At 36.9% G+C, this 21,486-nt stretch overlaps 1 protein-coding gene across 1 annotated transcript; it reads right to left on the reverse strand.

The window, feature by feature from the left end:
- Positions 1-6,953: 6,953 nt before the first annotated feature.
- LOC110876421 lies at positions 6,954-12,400 on the reverse strand. Its single transcript, XM_022124596.1, has 4 exons — positions 12,325-12,400; positions 12,079-12,276; positions 11,398-11,952; positions 6,954-7,030 (listed from the first exon to the last, which is right to left on the reverse strand). The coding sequence occupies exons 1-4, from the start codon at positions 12,398-12,400 to the stop codon at positions 6,954-6,956; spliced, it is 906 nt and encodes a 301-aa protein (XP_021980288.1).
- Between the last annotated feature and the right edge of the window lie 9,086 nt (positions 12,401-21,486).

The following is a 21,486-nucleotide window of genomic DNA, read 5'->3' on the forward strand; positions in this document are numbered from 1 at the left end:
AAAATATTATTTTACATCAGTGAGTAAAAGTTTGGTTTCGAAATCCGGGTTTAGATAGGCGTTATGCTAATTGCGCTTATTAATCACTAAAGTTTCCGTAATTTGCGCTATTTGGCATAACTCCTATTCTGGACCTCGGATTGACGTGAAATTTTAGGGACACGTTTAGAAATCAGTAACTAAGGTTATGGTTCTTTCACATGTCCGAAATTCTCGTTTTAAATTAAAAAGGGCGTTACGGTCAACTTTTAAGCTTTTAACGGAAATGTGTAAAAGACTCGGACGAACAACGAACCGGTCATAGAGGGTTATACCATCATGTAACCTGGTCCTAAGAGAGTCCTAAGGCATATCTAAAACAAACTTTAACGGGTCAGAACTGAAGTCAAAGCAAAAGTCAAAGCTTTTGCGACTTTCGGCTCCGAACCGGGTCAAAACAGTAAATGGTCGGATCAAACAAGCTTGGACTAGTTAATATACTTATTATCATGTTTTATAAGTGTTTATACAGGTTACATATCATCTACATTACCGATTATGCAAGAAATCGCAAAATAGCATTTCTGTTGACTTTTTCTAAGCACGTTTGACTCGACATTTGGACTAGTTAGATTGGGAATCAGAGGGTGCCCTTTTAGGGGTTTAAAGTCCACATGATTACTATCATATAACTATCTTTGATTCGACAAACCACTAGACCATTTGTGATTTATCGCAAAGTCAATCGTTAATTACGACGGATTGACTTTTAAGCTAAACTAAGCAAAAACTAAGCCACAAAGGGTTGAACAACTTACTGAAGTCCTATGCAAGATAAGAGAAGAGTTGAGAGTGTTCTTGAGCTCCAGATGTGATCAAGAAGGTGTGAGGAACTTGTTGCAACAATGTGGCCTTTTATATGCAATGTAGATCCTTAAGATCATACAACAAGGCCTACCAATGCTCCTTGATGATCAACAACTGTCCCTTGGTGCTAGAAGATGATTAGGGGTCGCCCATATCTCTGGAAAATCTTTGCATTAATGTTTTACCGCTTAAAACAACCAACAGCCAACTTTCTGTCGCTGGGCATCGCTTACGGACCGTATGGCATGGCCCTTGCGGTCCGTAAGCCTATGGCGGAAACATTTTTACCCTTTCACCCCCTTACGGTCCGTAAGCGCTTAACAGAGGCAAAAAAAAAATTAACCATTCAAGGTTTGAATGGTCAACTTGCAAATACTTGATTTTTGGGTATGGGAAATGTCAGTATGAGGCCCTTTTTAACCCATGCTTGGTCAGTTAACATTATGCATTATGGGTTTGCACAAGGATGGGTTTATAAATAATCATTTGAATTGTATTATATTTTTTTTTGGATTTAGATTAGTAACTTGGATCCTTTTGATTATTAGTAATTACCGGATTAAGATATATTAGACGCTTATAAATTTTGCTTAGGGTCTCGGGATTTATAATGACGAAGTCGCTCAGAGGTATAAAATTAACATGTCGGCATATTCGAAAATCCTACCGCATATCTTAATTAAATCCGGGTTTATATTATTTTTGTCGTATGCGACACGTGTCATTTATTTATTGGACACAAAATTTTGAGGTGTTACATCACATCTTCACTACTCTCTCCATTCTTGGTTATTCAGATTTTCAGCTCCCAATCACAAGTTTATGGTCTAATTATGGAATCGGTTGTCTCGATAAAGCAAACCCATGAAGGGTTTTGCTCATTTCAAACGAAAACCTTGAAAAATCACAGAGCTAGGGCTCGTAATTCCATTGCCGTAGGTGCTGCTAAACTGAACCAAAACAACAAGGGGTTTTCAAATTGAAAGATTAAAAGGGTATCAGTGGTGACAAAAGTTAATTGGAGGATGGTTTTAAGTATTTGGGGGGTTTTGTCGAACCGGGAAGACGCTCAAGGCTACGCAGGTTATGGAGATTCTTGAACAGTCTGGTGTTGTGCCTGATGTTATAACTTACAATGTTTTGATCAGCGGGTATTGTAGAGCTGGTGAGATTGATGAAGCACTCAACGTGTTTGATAAAATGTCTTCTGTGGCTCTGGATGTTGTTACCTACAATACCATCCTGCGGTCCTTGTGTGATAAGGGGGAAGCTAGAAGAAGCAATGCTTAGGGGTATGAAGAATTGCAATAGGATTTTGAAGATGCTTAGGGGTATGAAGCTTGTTCGACGAAGGAATCAGGTGTATAGTATGATGAATGAGTACGGTATTAAACCAAACATCATAACGTACAATACTTTGTTGGATTCGTATTGCAAAGAGGGGGATATTGATCAGGCTTTACATCTTTTAGAAGAGATGCAAGTGCGAGGTTGTGCGCCCAACGATGTTATGTATAATGCGTTAATCAATGGTTTGTTAATTTCAGCAACTTGCAGAAGTTAAAAAACAAACAGTCTTCTTCTTGCAGACTGCAGAGATTTGGTCCACCTCTTCAGCTACAGATGTCTGCAAATATGGTCCGCAGACTGCAGACGTTTTACCTCTGAAAAAACAAACAACACCTTAGAGCTATTGATAGATGTTAGTGAACCGTATACAATTAATTAAAACCGTATTTTAAGTATCCTAAAAAGCTAAACCTGAAATATTTAACTTTGCTTCTAATAATTATATAATTTTAAGGTTAAGATTACATTATATTAACATGTTCTATTTTAATGCAGCTAGTTCATATCCGTTCCAAACCCGTACACATACCTTGTCCAGCATCTATATATATTAGATCTGGAATGTTTTATATTTTGGACTAGCTAGTTAAAGAATTAGGTATGGAAAACTCATTCCCTGCCTACTCTCATTTCATCTTAGTATCAAACACATACATACATTGTCATATTTTGATTGCAAACAATATGATACCGAAATATTTTTCTAATTATGGTGTGTGTAACTTCAGTGTTTAAGTAGCTTCCACTAAAAGTCAATATAACAACATTATTAAGAAAATAATTAAGAGTTTAAAGGACTAACTTATGGCTAACTAATATCAAAGAATTTCAACTTATTTTCACAAAACTTCCCATATGGTAATCATCGATTTCTTTTAAGTATGTCATTAAAGTTTTAACTTACGTCTCATTATGGTGACACTTCTGAGGTGGTGCCTTAAAAGTTAAATGCTTGATGTAATGTTTGTTTTTGGTTTATTTGCCATTTTTAATGATTACTATATTTTTTTATGTCGCGTTCCGGCGAAACGGAGCAAATGATAATGCAAAACAAACGTTATTTGAAAATGTAGCATGTTGTTAAGAAAACCAAACCGTTAGTATTGGTTCAGTTTATCATCGTATCATTTTAAGATACCAAATAAATACTTTTTAATACAAATTCGTTTATAATAAAACTTATACTGATCGAGGTTATAAATTAAGCACAACTACATAATTAAGTTTTTAGAAAAAAAATTAACGAACATAAGTTATTAAAGAAATATCAAATTAATTGATAAAAAAGATAATTAAAAAAAGAAAAAAGAATTACAAAAAACAAAAATAAATGATAAAGGAAATATGGTTTTAGAAAAGAAAAAAAATGAAAATAAGTTAAATGCTAAAAGTAAATAGGAAAAAAATGAAAATACGCTAAAAGTTAAAAGTAAATATTAAAAATAATATATTGATATAATAAATGATTAAAAAGCTATATATTATTTTACATTTAAATTTTTTTCATTCATTGGTCCTTCGAAAAGTAAATGCTAAAAGTTAAAAGTAAATATTAAAAATAATATATTAATTGAGGGCAGGGATAATGTACAAAGTATATAAAGTGTGAGAATTATAAAAAGTGTTTTAAACATTAGAAGATCTAATGGTTGAGATCGATATAGACCAAATTATAAATTGTGTTTTATTTATTTGGACTGACTTGAAAATTGTAGGGGTAATAGTGTCTTTGTATATGTTTCAAATTAGATAACCTCTCCTAAATTCTAGCGATTCAATTTTAAACTTATTCTAAAATCCGGACGTTCTAAAAAATCCAGAAATATGTAACTGCTACAAGAAATATATAACACTATACATCCATCATATAACACTATATAACACCATATAACACCGTATAACACTATGTAACACCATATAACACCATATAACACTATATAACAATATATAACACTATATACATCTATCATGGACATGCTATCAGAAAAATATAACACTATATAACTCTAAATAACACTATATAACACCATATAACACTATATAACGCTATACATCCATCATATAACACTATATAATGTTGGAAAATTATAATAATGTGAATGGAAATTAATTTAGTGATAATTAATGGACTCTTCGTGGTGATAAACTCTTGAATAGAGTTTTATGTCACTTGATTAGCTTTTATTAGAGTTTTTATGTCTCTAATTAAATCACTAATTAAGTGAAACTTTTATTAGAGTTTTATGTCTCTAATAAATCACCAATTAAGAGTAACTCTTCACTACTCACATCTCTTGTAAAAATGGTAGGCTATGTGCCTCATTGGAATGATGAGAAAACTACAAGAAAAAAAATATGCATGAAGAATTCTTGGAGAAGTGGTGAAGACTTGAAGACCCATGTGCTGGGTACTTAGAGATATACGTTTTCTCTATTCAATTTCATCACCTTCATATCATTATTTTCCACAAGTTCTAACACTATAATTTTATCTGGTGTAACCTCGGGCGCGTGGCCATTTCTGGCAGTACATACTGCTTCGGTTGTTGTACCCTGGGAAACAGACGTGTCATCTTTAGTAGAGACGCGAAATCTGTTTTAAGGGAAGCGTGTTGAACACGTGCCTCAGCCACAATCGGCAACATCAGTTTGTTCATTTTTGCAGCCAAGAAGGATCGCACAAGGAGACGCGGTTCAAGTTCTCGTAGCAGAAATTGTACAAGAAGACGATTCTCAAGCTCTTGTCAAAGACAACGATTTGAATCGATTTATTTAAATATGTTGTATTTCATATTTAATTTTGTATGGATTTGTACACGGTACGGGTAATACAATTTCCCAAAAATTATGTAAAGAGAGTATCTTTACAATTTTATATTTATTTATATAATTTTTATTATAATTGTGACCCATTTCCTACAAACTTAAAACAGATTTCGTGAGATTGTTGCTACAATCTTAAAACCTTATTTATAAGGATTTTGGGTTCACGAAAAGATTTATAATAAAAAAAATATTTTTTTAGAGATTATGATCTTATAAATATTATTTTTTGGGAAATATGTATGTAGTACAACTTGTTGTGTTTGGATTTATTAAAATTGAGATACAATCTTAAATCCTATACCGTGGTACAAAACAAATAGTTTTGGTTCAAATGTTTGGTTTTGAAACGATTTTGGGAATCGTTAATTTTTCTAACTTTTGTGTTAGATCGGGTTTAATAGTGTAAATCATACGTTTTTTGTAAACGTTCAATTCTCTAACATGTGTGTTAGACCGAAGTTATTGGTGTAAACCATACGTTTTTTGTAAACGTTAAATTCTCTTAAGTAAAGTTTTTTATGTCTTTAAATAAGAGTTTTATATTACTTGATTAGAGTTTTACGTCTCTAATTAAGTCTCTATTTAAAATAGACTTTTCATCCACCCATGGATTGATATGAACAAATAAGTCTTATAATGATTTCTGTAATCATTTGTCTTTTAACATGTGTGTTAGAAACGTTAATGAAACGTGTTAGTTTGGAAGCAATTTTTTAATTGTTTAGTTTCTAACATATGTATTCGAAATGACTTATTTATTTGAACCTATATGTGTTTTAGCAAGTCGAATTAACATTTTGTGGAAATGTTAATATTTCTAACGCGCGCGTCAGAATTTCTTTAATTTTAACATGATTGTTAAAAAATAGTTAAAATACAAATGCTTTGAAATGTTTTATGTAAACATTTTATATAAGTAATTTGTTGTACCAATGATTTTAATGCTTTGTATGATTTAGAAATAAAAGGTCATACATTGAAGTTGATGTTTGATTGGCTTCAAGATTCAAATCACCATAAAGTGATGGTATAGTTGTGTGGGATTTATCACCAACATTAATTTGTGATTTCTAAATCCATTTGAGTGAAATTTTAATTACTAATTAAACTCTTCATATGATGAAACTCTTGATTAGAGTTTTAATGATGACATTTGATGAGTTTTATTACAGTTCAAGTCTATAATTATTGAGACTTTTAACTCTTCATATGGTGAAACTCTTGAGTAGAGTTTTAATGATGACATTTGATGAGTTTTATTAGAGTTTAAGTCTATAATTATTGAGACTTTTAACTCTTCATATGGTGAAACTCTTGAGTAGAGTTTTAATGATGACATTTGATGAGTTTTATTAGAGTTTAAGTCTATAATTATTGAGACTCTTAACTCTTCATATGGTGAAACTCTTGAGTAGAGTTTTGTTGATGACATTTGATGAGTTTTAATGATGACATGTAATGCCTTAATTTGGTCATGTTTTGTATATATAAAATGACTTAAATTTTCTAACACTCGTGTTAGAAAATGTGTATCACGAATACGAGGTTAGAGATTGTTCATAATGAACAGAAATGTTTTATGCAAACATTTAATTGCCTATGTATGCAGTAAAAATGATGAGAAATGGTTTATTTTATAAACTATATATTTGGAAAACGTTTTATGTAAACGTTCGATTCTATAATGTGCTTGTTATAACATTTTTTTTCTAACATGCGTGTTAGAAAATGTTATGTAACACCCGTTTAAATTACTTGAATATAATAATAATTACAAAACGTTTTAAATAAAAGATGTTTAGTTAACATAGATTTCATACATCAAGTTCATAAGTAGCGAAAAGCTTAGTTAACTTAAGACTAAGTTAAAACATTCAAAAGTTGATTGTTAATTGTTTACATTCCATAAACATAGTCTATTAAGAGTTAAACTATTGCGGAAGCTTGTAGATAGTGTTCGGTTCTTCAAAAGCTAGCTCGATCATCTTCCGGTTAGTTCCAACATCACCTAAGATCAAAACCACAACAAATGTTAGTTTTAATGAAGCTACAATGGGTATAACCAAGTTTTATGGGTCAAACAATCAAGAAAATAAAATTTTCTCAGATCAGGAGGCGTCGCGTGACGCCAAGGGCCTTGGCGTCACGCCAAGCCCTGTTTTTCACAGACTGTTCGTTTTGCTGGTGCTGTACATTCCCAGCTCCAAGTATTTTCAATCCTAACTTAAAATCGCCATAACTTATGATCCGTAAGTCCGTTTTTAGTGATTCTTTTTCCTACACGACCGTATTTAAATTACCGATGTGTCTACCATAATTATTTTCCCGAAAATTTGGTTTACGGACTTAGTCACTAAAAGCTCTGTTTGGATATTCGACCCACTATATTACACAACTTTGCTACCGTACAGTAGCAACTTTGAGGCGTTTTTCACCCAACATCCGGGGCTTAACACCACTCGCATTTCCTTACCAATTCCATGGCTTAATACTCTTGTGCTTGATGTCGCTTTTGCTAAGTAATTAGACATCAACGCTACAATTTACACCATTATTCGACCCGTTTGACTATCTAGTGAAACCATCACTTTATTAACAAGTCAAACCCCTTCCCAAATCTTTATTTTTACCCGTTTGATGTTCAAATGAACTACGCCACTTTAGAATGCATCAAACGCATCCTTCACGCTTCAATTTTATCTATACATTAAACTCAAACAAATATGCACAATTTAACGAGACTAAAGTCACGTACCTTTAGAGCACTCCTTTTCCACGTGTATCCCCTCCGGCGTGTCCGCTCGACGTTCCGGATTCCTTGCCTAAAGAGTTCAATTCATAACAAGTTTAGAACTCTTTCTAAAGTTTTAACGCATCATTTTCTGAACATATTCAAATCTGCGTTTTACCAAACCTTAACATTTTGACCCTAATTTAGGCGTTTCATCAAACACCTAGCGGGTCAAATTTCTACATGATCTAAACCAATTTCATGACTTGAAATTACCATCCAAGTTAACTTTAATTTGACAACATACACATATTTTTAACATCAATAATTCTAGAGATTATCTCAAAATTTCAATTTACACTAGACTAGAACCTTAATCCTAGTGTTTATCAAGTTCTACTAACATATTAATCACCCACTATGGTGATTTCGATCCATATAACCATCATGCAAAGATTTGACAAGAATTCATCTAGGGTTTGTCTTCAAACCCCATATCACTCCCAATTTCATGTTTACAATCACCTAATTAAGCTCAACATTCAAATTTCAATCATATGCAAGAATTTGGGTTGAATCAAAATGACCTAATTTGACATACCTTATGATCCCTTTGACGAGGTGATCACGATTCTATGCTCGGATTTCGATTTCTAGTTGATTTAGGCCTTCAATTTGTGGTTTTTCTTGTGAACTAGGGTTTGAAAGTGTGGGTGTCGCCCCTGGGGTTGTTCTGATCGACCAGGGATCTCAATTGGGGGTGTTTGGTTTTGTTTATTACTAACTTAGTAATATAAGTTCAAGTTTTGACAATATTAGCCCCTCACTTTTGTTTAACATAAGGTTTTGTTGTTTTAACCCTATTTAAGTTATTTTTAGACTTGTAGTTAACTAGATTATAAATTTCTAGTTAATTGATTCTTATTTATTTAAACTTTATAATTCTAATATAAAGTTCTATATTTTGGGGGTGTTACAAGTCCACCCCCCTTAAAAAAGGGTTTCGTCCCGGAAACCGAGTTACGTACCAAATAATGTAGGGTAGAGCCGTTGCATTTCTTCTTCGGATTCCCATGTGGTATCCGCACCCTTCCTGTGTTCCCATTTAACCTTCACTTGGTTGATCTTTTTGTTTCTCAAACTCTTCACTTTACGATCTAGAATTGCAATTGGCTTTATCGCATAGTTGAGACTGTTATCCACCTCGATATCATCATAGTGGATACGAGTAGTTTCGTCTGCTATACATTTTTGGAGATGTGACACGTGGAATGTGCTATGTATCCCACTCAACTCCTCAGGCAGCTCGAGACGGTATGCTACCTTACCAACCCGTTCCACGATTTCGAATGGCCCAATAAATCTTGGGCTCAATTTTCCTCTTTTTCTAAACCGAATTATCCCCTTCCACGGCGATACTTTCAACATTACCTTATCACCCACTTGAAATTCTATTGGCCTCCTTCGTTTATCAGCATATGATTTTTGTCGATCCTGAGCTGCTTTTAAGTGAGTGCGGACCAAGTCGATTTTCTAATTCGTAGCTCGGATTATATCAGTCTGAGCTAGCCCTCGCGGACCAACTTCTCCCCAACAAACTGGGGTTCGACACTTTCTACCATATAACATATCGTATGGGGCCATTTTAATACTCGCGTGATAGCTGTTGTTATATGAGAATTCGACCAAGGGTAGATGGACATCCCAACCGCCCCCAAAGTCGATAATGCAAGCACGTAACATATCTTCCAACGTTTGTATTGTTCTTTCACTTTGCCCATCCGTTTGAGGATGGTACGCAGTGCTAATGAACAGTTTAGTTCCCATTTGCTCCTGGAATCTACGCCAAAAATCCGAAGTAAACCGAGTATCCCTGTCGGACACAATGGATATCGGCACCCCATGGCGTGCCACGATTTCATTTGTGTACACTTCTGACATCTTTTCTGACGTATAAGTCTCACGGATCGGAAGGAAATGAGCACTCTTTGTCAATCTATCCACGACTACCCATATAGCATCAAAACCACGGCTGGTTTTGGGCAGTTTGGTCAACAAGTCCATTGTAATTTGTTCCCACTTCCAAACTGGAATGTCTAATGGTTGCAACTTACCGTATGGTTTCTGATGCTCTGCTTTGACTTGTAAACAAGTCAAACACTTCTCCACATATTTTACAATATCTCTCTTCATCCCGGGCCACCAATAATTTTGCTTTAAATCATTATACATCTTGGTCGCCCCCGTATGTATCGAATAACGAGATTTATGGGCCTCGTCAAGTAGAAGTGCTTTGGCTCCACATGTATTTGGAACCCAAATTCTCCCAAATCGAGTTTTCAATCCTTGGTTACCGTCCTCCAAGTCTTTTAACTGCCCTACTATTCTTTCCTTTTTCACATTCTCTTCCTTTATTGCTTCGATTTGAGATTTTCGGATTTGGTCAAGCAATCCCGATGTCACAATTAGTTGCATCGATCGGACTCGAATAGGCGTATAATCTGTCTTTCGGCTCAATGCGTCCGCCACCATATTAGCCTTCCCGGGGTGGTAATGTATATCACAATCGAAGTCCTTGACAGTCTCTAACCACCGCCTCTGCCTCATATTTAATTCCTTCTGATCGAAGAAATACTTTAAGCTTTTGTGGTCGGTAAAGATAGTGCACTTTACCCCATACAAATAATGCCTCCATATTTTCAAGGCGAACACCACTGCCGCTAACTCAAGGTCATGCGTAGGATATCTCTTTTCATGAGTCTTCAGCTGCCTTGAGGCATAGGCTATAACCTTGCCTCGTTGCATCAAAACGCAGCCAAGCCCCGAATGCGAGGCATCCGAGTAAACTACCATATCATCCGTTCCATCCGGTAACGACAATACCGGTGCTTGGGTCAGTTTTTCCTTAAGCGTTTAAAACGCCCTTTCTTGGTCCTCGCCCCAGATAAACTTTTCTTCCTTGCGGGTTAGTTTGGTTAATGGCATAGCAATTTTGGAGAAATCTTGTATGAATCTCCGGTAATAACCCGCAATCCCCAAAAAGCTTCTGATTTCCGAAGGATTCTTCGGTGGATTCCATTTCGCCACGGCTTCTATTTTCGACGGGTCTACTAACACCCAGTTTGCATTAATGACGTGCCCGAGAAATTGCACCTCTCGTAACCAGAAGGCACATTTTGAAAATTTTGCATACAATTTTTCTTTTCTAAGCGTCTCCAATACTTCACGCAAATGTCTTGTGTGTTCCGCTTCATCCTTTGAGTATATTAAAATGTCGTCAATAAACACTATCACCGACTTATCTAGCATAGACTTGCAAACCCGGTTCATGAGATCCATGAAGGCTGCGGGTGCATTTGTTAACCCAAAGGACATCACAAGGAACTCGTAGTGTCCGTACCGCGTACGAAAAGCCGTCTTCGGTATATCTTCCTCCCTGACTCTCAACTGGTGGTACCCCGATCTAAGGTCGATCTTGGAGAACCATCTTGCGCCTTGCAATTGATCAAATAAGTCGTCAATTCTTGGGAGTGGATATCGATTTTTCACCGTGAGTTTGTTCAACTCCCGGTAATCGATGCACATACGCATACTCCCATCCTTTTTCTTCACAAACAGCACTGGTGTGCCCCACGGAGACACACTTGGGCGAAAAAACCCTTTGTCTAGGAGATCTTGAATTTGAGACATTAATTCTTGCAATTCTGAGGGTGCGAGCCGATACGGCGCCTTGGCCACGAGTTTCGCGCCCGTAATCAATTCGATTCCGAATTCTACCTCCCGTTCTGGCGGTATTCCCGGTAGGTCTTCCGGAAACACGTCGGCATATTCGCGTACCACCGGTACGTTTTCAATCTTTAATGACCCCTTGTCTGGTTCATTTGCATATATCATGAATGCCCTACAACCGTGCCTCATGAGCTTGTAAGCTTTTATCATTGAGCACGTAACAGGTTTACCCTCTTTCTCGCCATGTATAGTAACCGATTTCCCACTTGGAGACGTTAATTTTATCTCCTTGCGGAAACATACTACTTTCACATGGTGTCGGGATAGCCAATCCATCCCGACCACTACTTGGAATTCTCCCATGGCCATAGGAATCAAGTCTATTGGGTATTCCTCATCGTCTATGCTTATCTTGCAATCTCGACATATATCACACACAAGGAAATTTTTGTTATCGCCTATTTCTACCTCTAATGGCATAGGTAATTTCGTTAATACAAAGGAAGGATGTCGAATAAGTCCATGTGAAATAAAGGATTTATTCGCACCCGTATCAAATAACACATGTGCAGGAATTGAATTTATAGCAAATATACCTGAGACCACATCGGGCTCTGTTTTTGCCTCCACTGCTGTTAACTGGAAGGATCTTGCTTTTGCTTTTGGTGCCTCTGTGTGCGTACTCTTGTCATCCTTTTTTTCGAACAACTCCGGGCACTCAGATTTCTTGTGACCCGACTGATAACATTTGTAGCACACCGACACTTTCCCCGGGCACAACGCAGCCGTGTGCCCTGTCTTCCCACAAATAGGACACGGCTTGTCCTAAAACCGGCACTCACCCTTGTGTCCTTTCCCGCATACTTTACAACTTGGCGTACTGCTCTTTCCTTCTTGTTTCTTCGATGAGTCAGTCATGCGTGCCCTTTTTGTAGGGCTTGGATTAACCTCTTGCGCCCTTCTTTCACCCCTTTCAATTTGTTTCTTCAACTCTATTTCCCTTTCCCGAGCGGCGTTGATGATTTCGTGAGGGTTTCGTATTTTGAGGGAGTCATGAACTCCTGATACTCCGCGCTTAGCATATGATATTCGCTAATTTACACATATTTTAGTCCCCCGTTTTACCCCTATTTTATGCATTTTCGGCCGTAAAACCGTCATTCGGATACTTAATTATCTACACTTTTGTTTACAGGCCTAAAACAGCATACCAGACAAGATGATAGCGAAAACGAGGACTTTCCGGACAAAACGACGAAGCTGCAAACCTTCTGTTAGAAAACTGACCTGGGCGTGTGGAAGGTCGTGCGACCTGATGCACGACCGTGCATCTCCGATAAATCATGAAAGGCCCGACAGTGAACGAGGGTGCAACTCCGCGTGCAGGGCATTGAAGGCCAACCCGGGATTGCACGGTCGTTCCAGATCTTGCACCCCGTGCGGATCCGATGAACCAGCCAACCTCGGAACTGAACGACCAGTGCGACCAGGCGTGCAACAAGAACCCGGTAATGAACGACCGTGCCATATGAAGAACGGTCGTGCGATATCGAATCTGGTCAACGATCTGATGACGTCATGCAGTATGGTGGACCATCCCCAATAATTGCTTAAAGTGCACGGTCGTGCCACAGGAAGAACGACCGTGCGACATCAAAAAAATATAAAAACAGAACAGAAACATTCTGTTCGTTATTCTGGAATTTTGGGAGCTTCACAGGTGATTTTACAGGCTCCGGAGGCTTTGCTTTTGACCCGGATTCAAGCCACATTGTGCCGTTTAGCTCCATTACTATCCGGATTCTTAATCTTATGCTTGTTTATGGTTTGGTTTTCTAATCTTTCCATGATTTTGTTAATCTTTCAAGCATTTAGATTAATGTTTATGTATTATTGTAGCCTTTGGGCAAAAACACAACAATCCCTTACTTGATTATAACCATTAGTGTGTTAATCTTTGTTTGTAATGACATTTGGAAGTATTTTCTATGTTAATCTTTGATGATTAGTTTGCAACCTTGTTATTGATATTGATTTCTTGATTATAAGTAATTATGTTGGATGATTGATGCTTGGTTAGTTAAGATAGTTGAAAAATGAAGCTTAATTAATCTTGTATTAGTAAACTTTGAACTTGGTTAACTAGTTTAGCTTGGTTTAAATGTATGCATCATAATACTAGAAATGGTTAGTGATTTAATAAAATGTAATTATTGTTAATCAAGAGAGCTTGCCGTCACGTAACGACCTTAACGGGTTAGATGGTGTCGTTATAAATTCTTGCCATGATTTGTTAGCTTAGTTAGTAGTTTAGGCCAAAATTGCTATCTTGGTGAATTATTATGCAAGATTTGTAAAATGAACTCGGTTGTGATTTAATCTAGTTTATGCTTGTCTCGGTGGTTGCATTGTGTTTATCGGTGTTGCTTTCCTTGATTAAGTGCGGTTAGAAAACTCCTAACGGATGACTAACTCATTTTTAAGAGATTTTCATAGACATTTATCAATTGCACGTTAAAGAACAATTTTAGGGGGTTAAAGTGTGTTTATCGTTTTAGCTTTCCGAATGATTGTCATGTTAGGATTCCCGAAAGGGATACTAATTGTCTTAAATTGGAAAATTGACCGAATGCTTCTAGTGCCAAAACCGACTTAGTTGACATGCTGTGGTTGTGTATTAAGCAAGGCTTTTTATCTATTATCTATTATGTTTTTATTATGTATTTGTTTACGCTCACTTTAGTTTTTATAAAATCAAACAACTTATGTTTTTACCGGTAGTTTAGTGACAAAGGTCTAGTATTATTCTTCCGCCCATTTCCTTGGATCGATACTTGGTTCTTACCGATACTTTACTACATATATGACGGGGTACACTTGCCTCTTTCGTGTGTGCTTTGATGTAAAAGTAATAATCACTTTTATAAATTTAAAACCGAATCGTGTGTAATTTCATTGCAAAATTATGTATATATACGCACACGTCAGCATATTATAATAATAATACACTTTTTGTTCTTCGGTTGTCACCAATTCATCACAAAACCTTAGTTTGTCGAGAAAGATCCCCGTGATCTTATCAATAGGTTCGCCCTTCTGTCTAAGCTGGATAAATTCTTCTTTGATCCGATTGATAACCGCTTTGGGACTGTGATGTTTAAGGAATGGTACCTTAAACTCGTCCCATGTCATCGCCTTCGCCTCTTCGCTACCAATTTCATTTTTCTTATTATCCCACCAGTCTTTTGCTTGACCCCTCAGTTGACCCGTGCCATATGCTACGAAGTCATTCGTGTCGCAGTGGGTTCTCTCAAACACCCCTTCTATATCACTCAACCACCTTTGGCACACTATCGGATCCACTTCCCCGTTGCAGAGTTGTGGTTTGCATGCCATAAATTCCTTGTACGAGCAACCCTTACGCTCTCCCAATTTCTCCTTAGCTAAATTGGCATTATCCTCCAATTTCTTAATTCTTTCATCCACCACTGATAACACCGTGTTTTGGATTTTATCGATGAAACCCGACAAACTGTTTTCGATTGCTTTTCCTACCTCTTCAGCAATCACTTCTCTCATTTGCTCGGTGACTCTTGGCACCGCTTCGTCATTTCCCTTATCCGTCATCTTTAAAACTGAAATGTTTACATTTAAACATTAAACATTTCATTTATAACATTGCTTCTTTTATTTCGGTTTAGTCAAGTTCTCAACTTGCTTTAACCGTTCAAATTTGGTGCACTTCCCGGGTTTGAGTGTGTTAACACACTCTTCCCATGCACTTCAATTCCTTTCTCCTTCTTACATAAGACATAATTTGTTAACATAATAAGTTAATTCTTACCGGACGATCGATCGAGCTTGAACCGAACACTTTGTTGACAACCTTAAGCTCTGATTACCAACTTGTAACACCCGTTTAAGTTACTTGAATATAATAATAATTCCAAAACGTTTTAAATAAAAGATGTTTAGTTAACATAGATTTCATACATCAAGTTCATAAGTAGCGAAAAGCTTAGTCAAGTTAAGACTAAGTTAAAACATTCAAAAGTTGATTGTTAATTGTTTACATTCCATAAACATAGTCTATTAAGAGTTAAACTATTGCGGAAGCTTGTAGATAGTGTTCGGTTCTTCAAAAGCTAGCTCGATCATCTTCCGGTTAGTTCCAACATCACCTAAGATCAAAACCACAACAAATGTTAGTTTTAATGAAGCTACAATGGGTATAACCAAGTTCTATGGGTCAAACAATCAAGAAAATAAAAATTTTCTCGGATCAGGAGGCGTCGCGTGACGCCAAGGGCCTTGGCGTCACGCCAAGCCCTGTTTTTCACAGACTGTTCGTTTTGCTGGTGCTGTACATTCCCAGCTCCAAGTATTTTCAATCCTAACTTAAAATCACCATAACTTATGATCCGTAAGTCCGTTTTTAGTGATTCTTTTTCCTACACGACCGTATTTAAATTACCGACGTGTCTACCATAATTATTTTCTCGAAAATTTGGTTTACGGACTTAGTCACTAAAGGCTCTGTTTGGATATTCGACCCACTATATTACACAACTTTGCTACCGTACACTAGCAACTTTGAGGCGTTTTTCACCCAACATTCGGGGCTTAACACCACTCGCATTTCCTTACCAATTCCATGGCTTAATACTCTTGTGCTTGATGTCGCTTTTGCTAAGTAATTAGACATCAACGCTACAATTTACACCATTATTCGACCCGTTTGACCCGTTTAACAAGTCAAACCCCTTTATTAACAAGTCAAACCCCTTCCCAAATCTTTATTTACACCATCACTTTATTAACAAGTCAAACCCCTTCCCAAATCTTTATTTTGACCCGTTTGATGTTCAAGTGAACTACGCCACTTTAGAATGCATCAAACGCATCCTTCACGCTTCAATTCTATCTATACATTAAACTCAAACAAATATGCACAATTTAACGAGACTAAAGTCACGTACCTTTAGAGCACTCCTTTTCCACGTGTATCCCCTCCGGCGTGTCCGCTCGACGTTCTGGATTCCTTGCCTAAAGAGTTCAATTCATAACAAGTTTAGAACTCTTTCTAAAGTTTTAACGCATCATTTTCTTAACATATTCAAATCTGCGTTTTACCAAACCTTAACATTTTGACCCTAATTTAGGCGTTTCATCAAACACCTAGCGGGTCAAATTTCTTCATGATCTAAACCAATTTCATGACTTGAAATTACCATCCAAATTAACTTTAATTTGACAACATACACATATTTTTAACATCAATAATTCTAGAGATTATCTCAAAATTTCAATTTACACTAGACAAGAATCTTAATCCTGGTGTTTATCAAGTTCTACTAACATATTAATCACCCACTATGGTGATTTCGATCCATATAACCATCATGCAAAGATTTGACAAGAATTCATCTAGGGTTTGTCTTCAAACCCCATATCACTCCCAATTTCATGTTTACAATCACCTAATTAAGCTCAACATTCAAATTTCAATCATATGCAAGAATTTGGGTTGAATCAAAATGACCTAATTTGACATACCTTATGATCCCTTTGACGAGGTGATCACGATTCTATGCTCGGATTTCGATTTCTAGTTGATTTAGGCCTTCAATTTGTGGTTTTTCTTGTGAACTAGGGTTTGAAAGTGTGGGTGTCGCCCCTGGGGTTGTTCTGATCGACCAGGGATCTCAATTGGGGGTGTTTGGTTTTGTTTATTACTAACTTAGTAATATAAGTTCAAGTTTTGACAATATTAGCCCCTCACTTTTTTTTAACGTAAGGTTTTGTTGTTTTAACCCTATTTAAGTTATTTTTAGACTTGTAGTTAACTAGATTATAAATTTCTAGTTAATTGATTCTTATTTATTTAAACTTTATAATTCTAATATAAAGTTTTATATTTTCTAGGTGTTACATGTTATTTGGTGAAAAACAACTTGGTGTCGTTGTGAACAAATTTAATTGTTCAAGTTTACTACTTAAATGTAGTATTTGTAACAACTTGGTGTTGTTTTGAGCATAATTGTCCAAGTTTAAAGTTTCAAGATGAAATGGGGAACTTGTACTTACAAGTGCGTGGAGTCTTATTGAGTGAGTACCTCAAGACATGAAATGGGACGATATTGTTGAGAAGATTTCAGTCAGATTATAAAGTGTTGAAGATAAAAGCACTTTACTATTTGATGTCTACATATTGTCTATGCTTCCGTTTAAATTTCAAAAGTGATTGACACTTATGATTTAGTTTCCAATGTATTTTATTGTTTTGTGTTCAATATCTTCGGATAACACATGCAATTTTTTACAAAGAAATAAATCACTAATGGTTGTGACATATAAATTATTTTTGTTGAAAATAATTATAACGTCGATTATACATTGTTTAAAAGAATATGGTTTTAAACGGATAGACGGATAATACATGAAAATACTTAGACATAAACAACTTGAGAGTTGTTACATTGACTAAAAGTCAAAGACGAAACATCAAATGTATAACCACATCATGAGTGAGTAATGAAAGAACGTAGTGAGTGTATTGAGATGAAACACACTAACGACATTCATGTCGACATACTTCATTATAAGTCATTGAAAAATCCACAAGTGTTAATTCTAACATATGAAAGTAAAAGTACTATATGTTATTGTATACCTTTAATAAATCTTGCGAGATTTATAAGTAGATGCATCTACCACTTGATTATTGTTAGATCTATATGGAGATTTTACCTTCATTTGGGAGAGCATCCTAAATATACATATCTCCTAATGAATAATACTAGATGTGTGCAAATCACTTATGGCAAAATTATGAATGCCATGTTGTTGAGTGTCGATCTAGTTGACTCTATCTCACACATAATAGTGATTGTAGACGAGAAACATTCATCTTGTTGGTGATGAATGTGTTCACTAAGTGACTTGGATTAAGACCTATGTTTAAGTACTTATGAATCAATGGTAGATTGTTGGAGATCAAAGGTAAACAAGTTATGTTTCTTAAATGAATGATGAAATTTAGCTATGTGTTATATACAATAATTTGTGAGACCTTCCTAAATATTGATGTTTTAGGATTATGAATAAGTCTCATTATTTTGTCTTAACAAGGGATGAATGTTGGAAAATGATATTATGATATCCTTAGGGCTGTGAAGAATCAGAATGATGCATCTTCTGTTCACATGCTAAAGTATTGTAGTCTAAAACATGCTAGACTAGCACTTGGTTAATTATGTGTCACACCCCCAAAATCCACCTGCGGATAACACCCGCTTCGAGGGCGTGACTGACCAGGATCCAGCCACCAATTATACCGAATAATTAAATTGTTAACAAAAGTAATACTTACTAACCATAAGATTAGCAAGTATCAAGTTCAGAGTTTAAGGTTTCAAGTTCAAACAGTTAATAAGTAGCGGAAGCATAAGCAAAGTAGTTTAAACAAAGTTCATAATTCAAAATAAGGTAACACCCCAAACAAGGGTGAACAGACACTACACGTTCCCAAGCAGCAAGCTCCTTCGTTACGGGTTACCTGCAAAGCATGCAGTAAGGGGTCAACAATAATGCTGAGTGAGTTCACTAGTTGTCCAGTTTTAATTACCAAAAACTTGTTTCACCGGTTAATTTATCCGTTTATACATGCCCTGGGGAGCTACCCCAAAAGTTAGCGACTAAACTGTTTTTCCAATACCGAACACTAGGTAACCGTTGCGTTTCCGCAGGATGCCCCGATGTCAATGTTCTATCATCATTGACGGATATCTGAGTACATTAGTTCACGACCGATCCCAAACCAGGGCACGGTGTGAGGCTGGTAAACACCTAAATAGCGCTATCAACTAATAACCCGTTCGCCTGATCCCGGCGACTAATCGGTATTTGTAGTAGGGACTTGAGTGATAGAGTTTCGTTTAGTGCCGTTAGTTGCAATCCGTATAAACAGTAATTAACCAAAAGGTTTCCCAATACCAGGGAAGGAAAAGTAAGTTTTGTTCCCAATAACTAGGGAAGGTATGGAAATGGTATCCCCTTTTTAAGGGGATAGGGTTGTTTTAGTCTCGTGTCCCAAACCACCGGGACGCATGCTTTTAAGTTGTGAACTCACCTTGGGTTGCTCGGTAGGTTTAGGTTACTTGTCAATCACGTTGGTCACCACGTCCTAACATGGTTACCGGTATAGGTCAGGTTCGGTGTACAAGCATTCACGTAAAAACACATATAGGCACGTAACTTGCATACAAGTAAATAGTCATGGGGTTATTGGGCCGGCCCTAACAGTAACACAGTCAAACAGAACACAGCAACACATAGTCCATTTAACAGATAGTCCAAGTGAACACAAAATGGCCCAATAACCAAAGTGGACGGCCCAGTCGCAACCAGCTGGTCTCGAGTCGCAACCAGGTGGTTTCGGCTTGTCATGTTATGGTTGCGAGTCGCAACCGCGTGGTCTCGAGTCATCACGCTGTGGTTGCGAGTCGCAACGGTCGTAGTCTCGAGTCGCAATCTCGTGGTTTCGACTTGTCATGCTTTGGTTGCGAGTCGCAACGGCGTGGTCTCGAGTCGTAATGCCGTGGTTGCGAGTCGGAAGCTGTCCCTTTCATGTACACGTGATGATGCAGATATGACAGTCCAATTTTGTACCAAGAAATCAGGCCCAGATTAGGAAACTACCAATAAGGTTTCACTAACACTTTTTCCTAATCTGAATACTAGTAAACATAGATTAAACTTTGCCATTTTTAAAATCTTCAAACTACATTCAACAAGTTCATCCAATGTTCATCATTTTTCTAGGGTTTTCATGCCAACATAATCACACATTTTTAAACCAAAAATCACATATTTTAACAAGATCAATATGCAAGAACCACAAAACATACATTTTGTAACCTTAAACATGGTTCGGTTGGCATAATCATTCCTAAATCATTATTCCTTTGGCCATGTAAACATATTATCATGCTTTCATACATAAAGATTTTCACATATAGGCAAACCTCACAAACCATCCTAAAGATCATGCATAAACTACTAACCAAGCATTTCTTAGTTCATACAACATACATACATCTTAAACACAAAAGATAACACTAACCGGTTATGAAAGGAGGAGCCGAAAACAAAGAGAAGGAACCGAGAAGATGGAATGTCCGAGTGATAGTCTTGACCGAGTTCTTGTCCGAGATCCTTGCTTGAACCGAGATTTGGAAGGGATTGGGGTGTGTTGTTGAGGGTTTCTAGTTGAGAGAAAATAGTAGAAGTGTGTTTGTGTGTTGTGTATGAAATGAGGGAAAGTGGGGGAAAGGTGGGGTATATATACCAAGGGATGTTTCGGGTTGGGCTTGGGGTTTCGGCCCAAACCGGTTACGGCTCAAAGGCCCACTCGAGACCGAGTGGCCCACTCGCAACCGGGTGGTTGCGAGTCATGGTCTCGGGTCGTGGTCTCGGCTCTCATACATATATATATATATATATATAATACATACAACACATAAAATGCATAAAGGATCACGTTTTCATTTAATAATAATTATGTACACAAAATATTACAAGGTGATCGTTCGGAAAAACCTAGAGTGTCACATTATCCCCAAGTTTTAAGAACTTTCGTCCCGAAAGTTAAGGCAGCCACTGCCAAGCTAGCGTGTTTTAACGGGGTGTCACATCATCCCCCCGTTAGTTTGGAATTTCGTCCCGAAATTCGGTTGTAGCTTCAGTGCTGGGGTTTTCGTTTGGGAACAACTGGGGATACTTGGACTTCATCTGGTCCTCCCGCTCCCAGGTAAACTCTGGGCCGCGTCGTGAGTTCCAACGAACTCGCACAAGGGGTATCTGGCTACGTTTGAGGGTTTTGATCTCTCGATCCGTGATCTCAATCGGTTCCTCAGTAAAGTGTAGCTGTTCATCAATCGTCAGTTCCTTAAAAGGAATTACAAGTGTTTCATCCGACAAACACTTCTTCAGGTTGGATACGT

The sequence above is a fragment of the Helianthus annuus genome, chromosome 9 (genome assembly GCF_002127325.2).
Source record: "Helianthus annuus cultivar XRQ/B chromosome 9, HanXRQr2.0-SUNRISE, whole genome shotgun sequence".
Lineage (NCBI taxonomy): Eukaryota > Viridiplantae > Streptophyta > Magnoliopsida > Asterales > Asteraceae > Helianthus > Helianthus annuus.

Excerpts from the sequence above, each read along its gene's own strand:
- LOC110876421 (XM_022124596.1), bottom strand. The coding sequence starts at position 12,400 with ATGACTGACTCATCGAAGAAACAAGAAGGAAAGAGCAGTACGCCAAGT. Across the intron at positions 12,277-12,324 it reads ATGCGGGAAAGGACACAAGG|GGCACACGGCTGCGTTGTGC; the intron begins GTGAGTGCCGGT and ends GTGGGAAGACAG. Across the intron at positions 11,953-12,078 it reads AGAGCCCGATGTGGTCTCAG|AGGTAGAAATAGGCGATAAC; the intron begins GTATATTTGCTA and ends CTATGCCATTAG.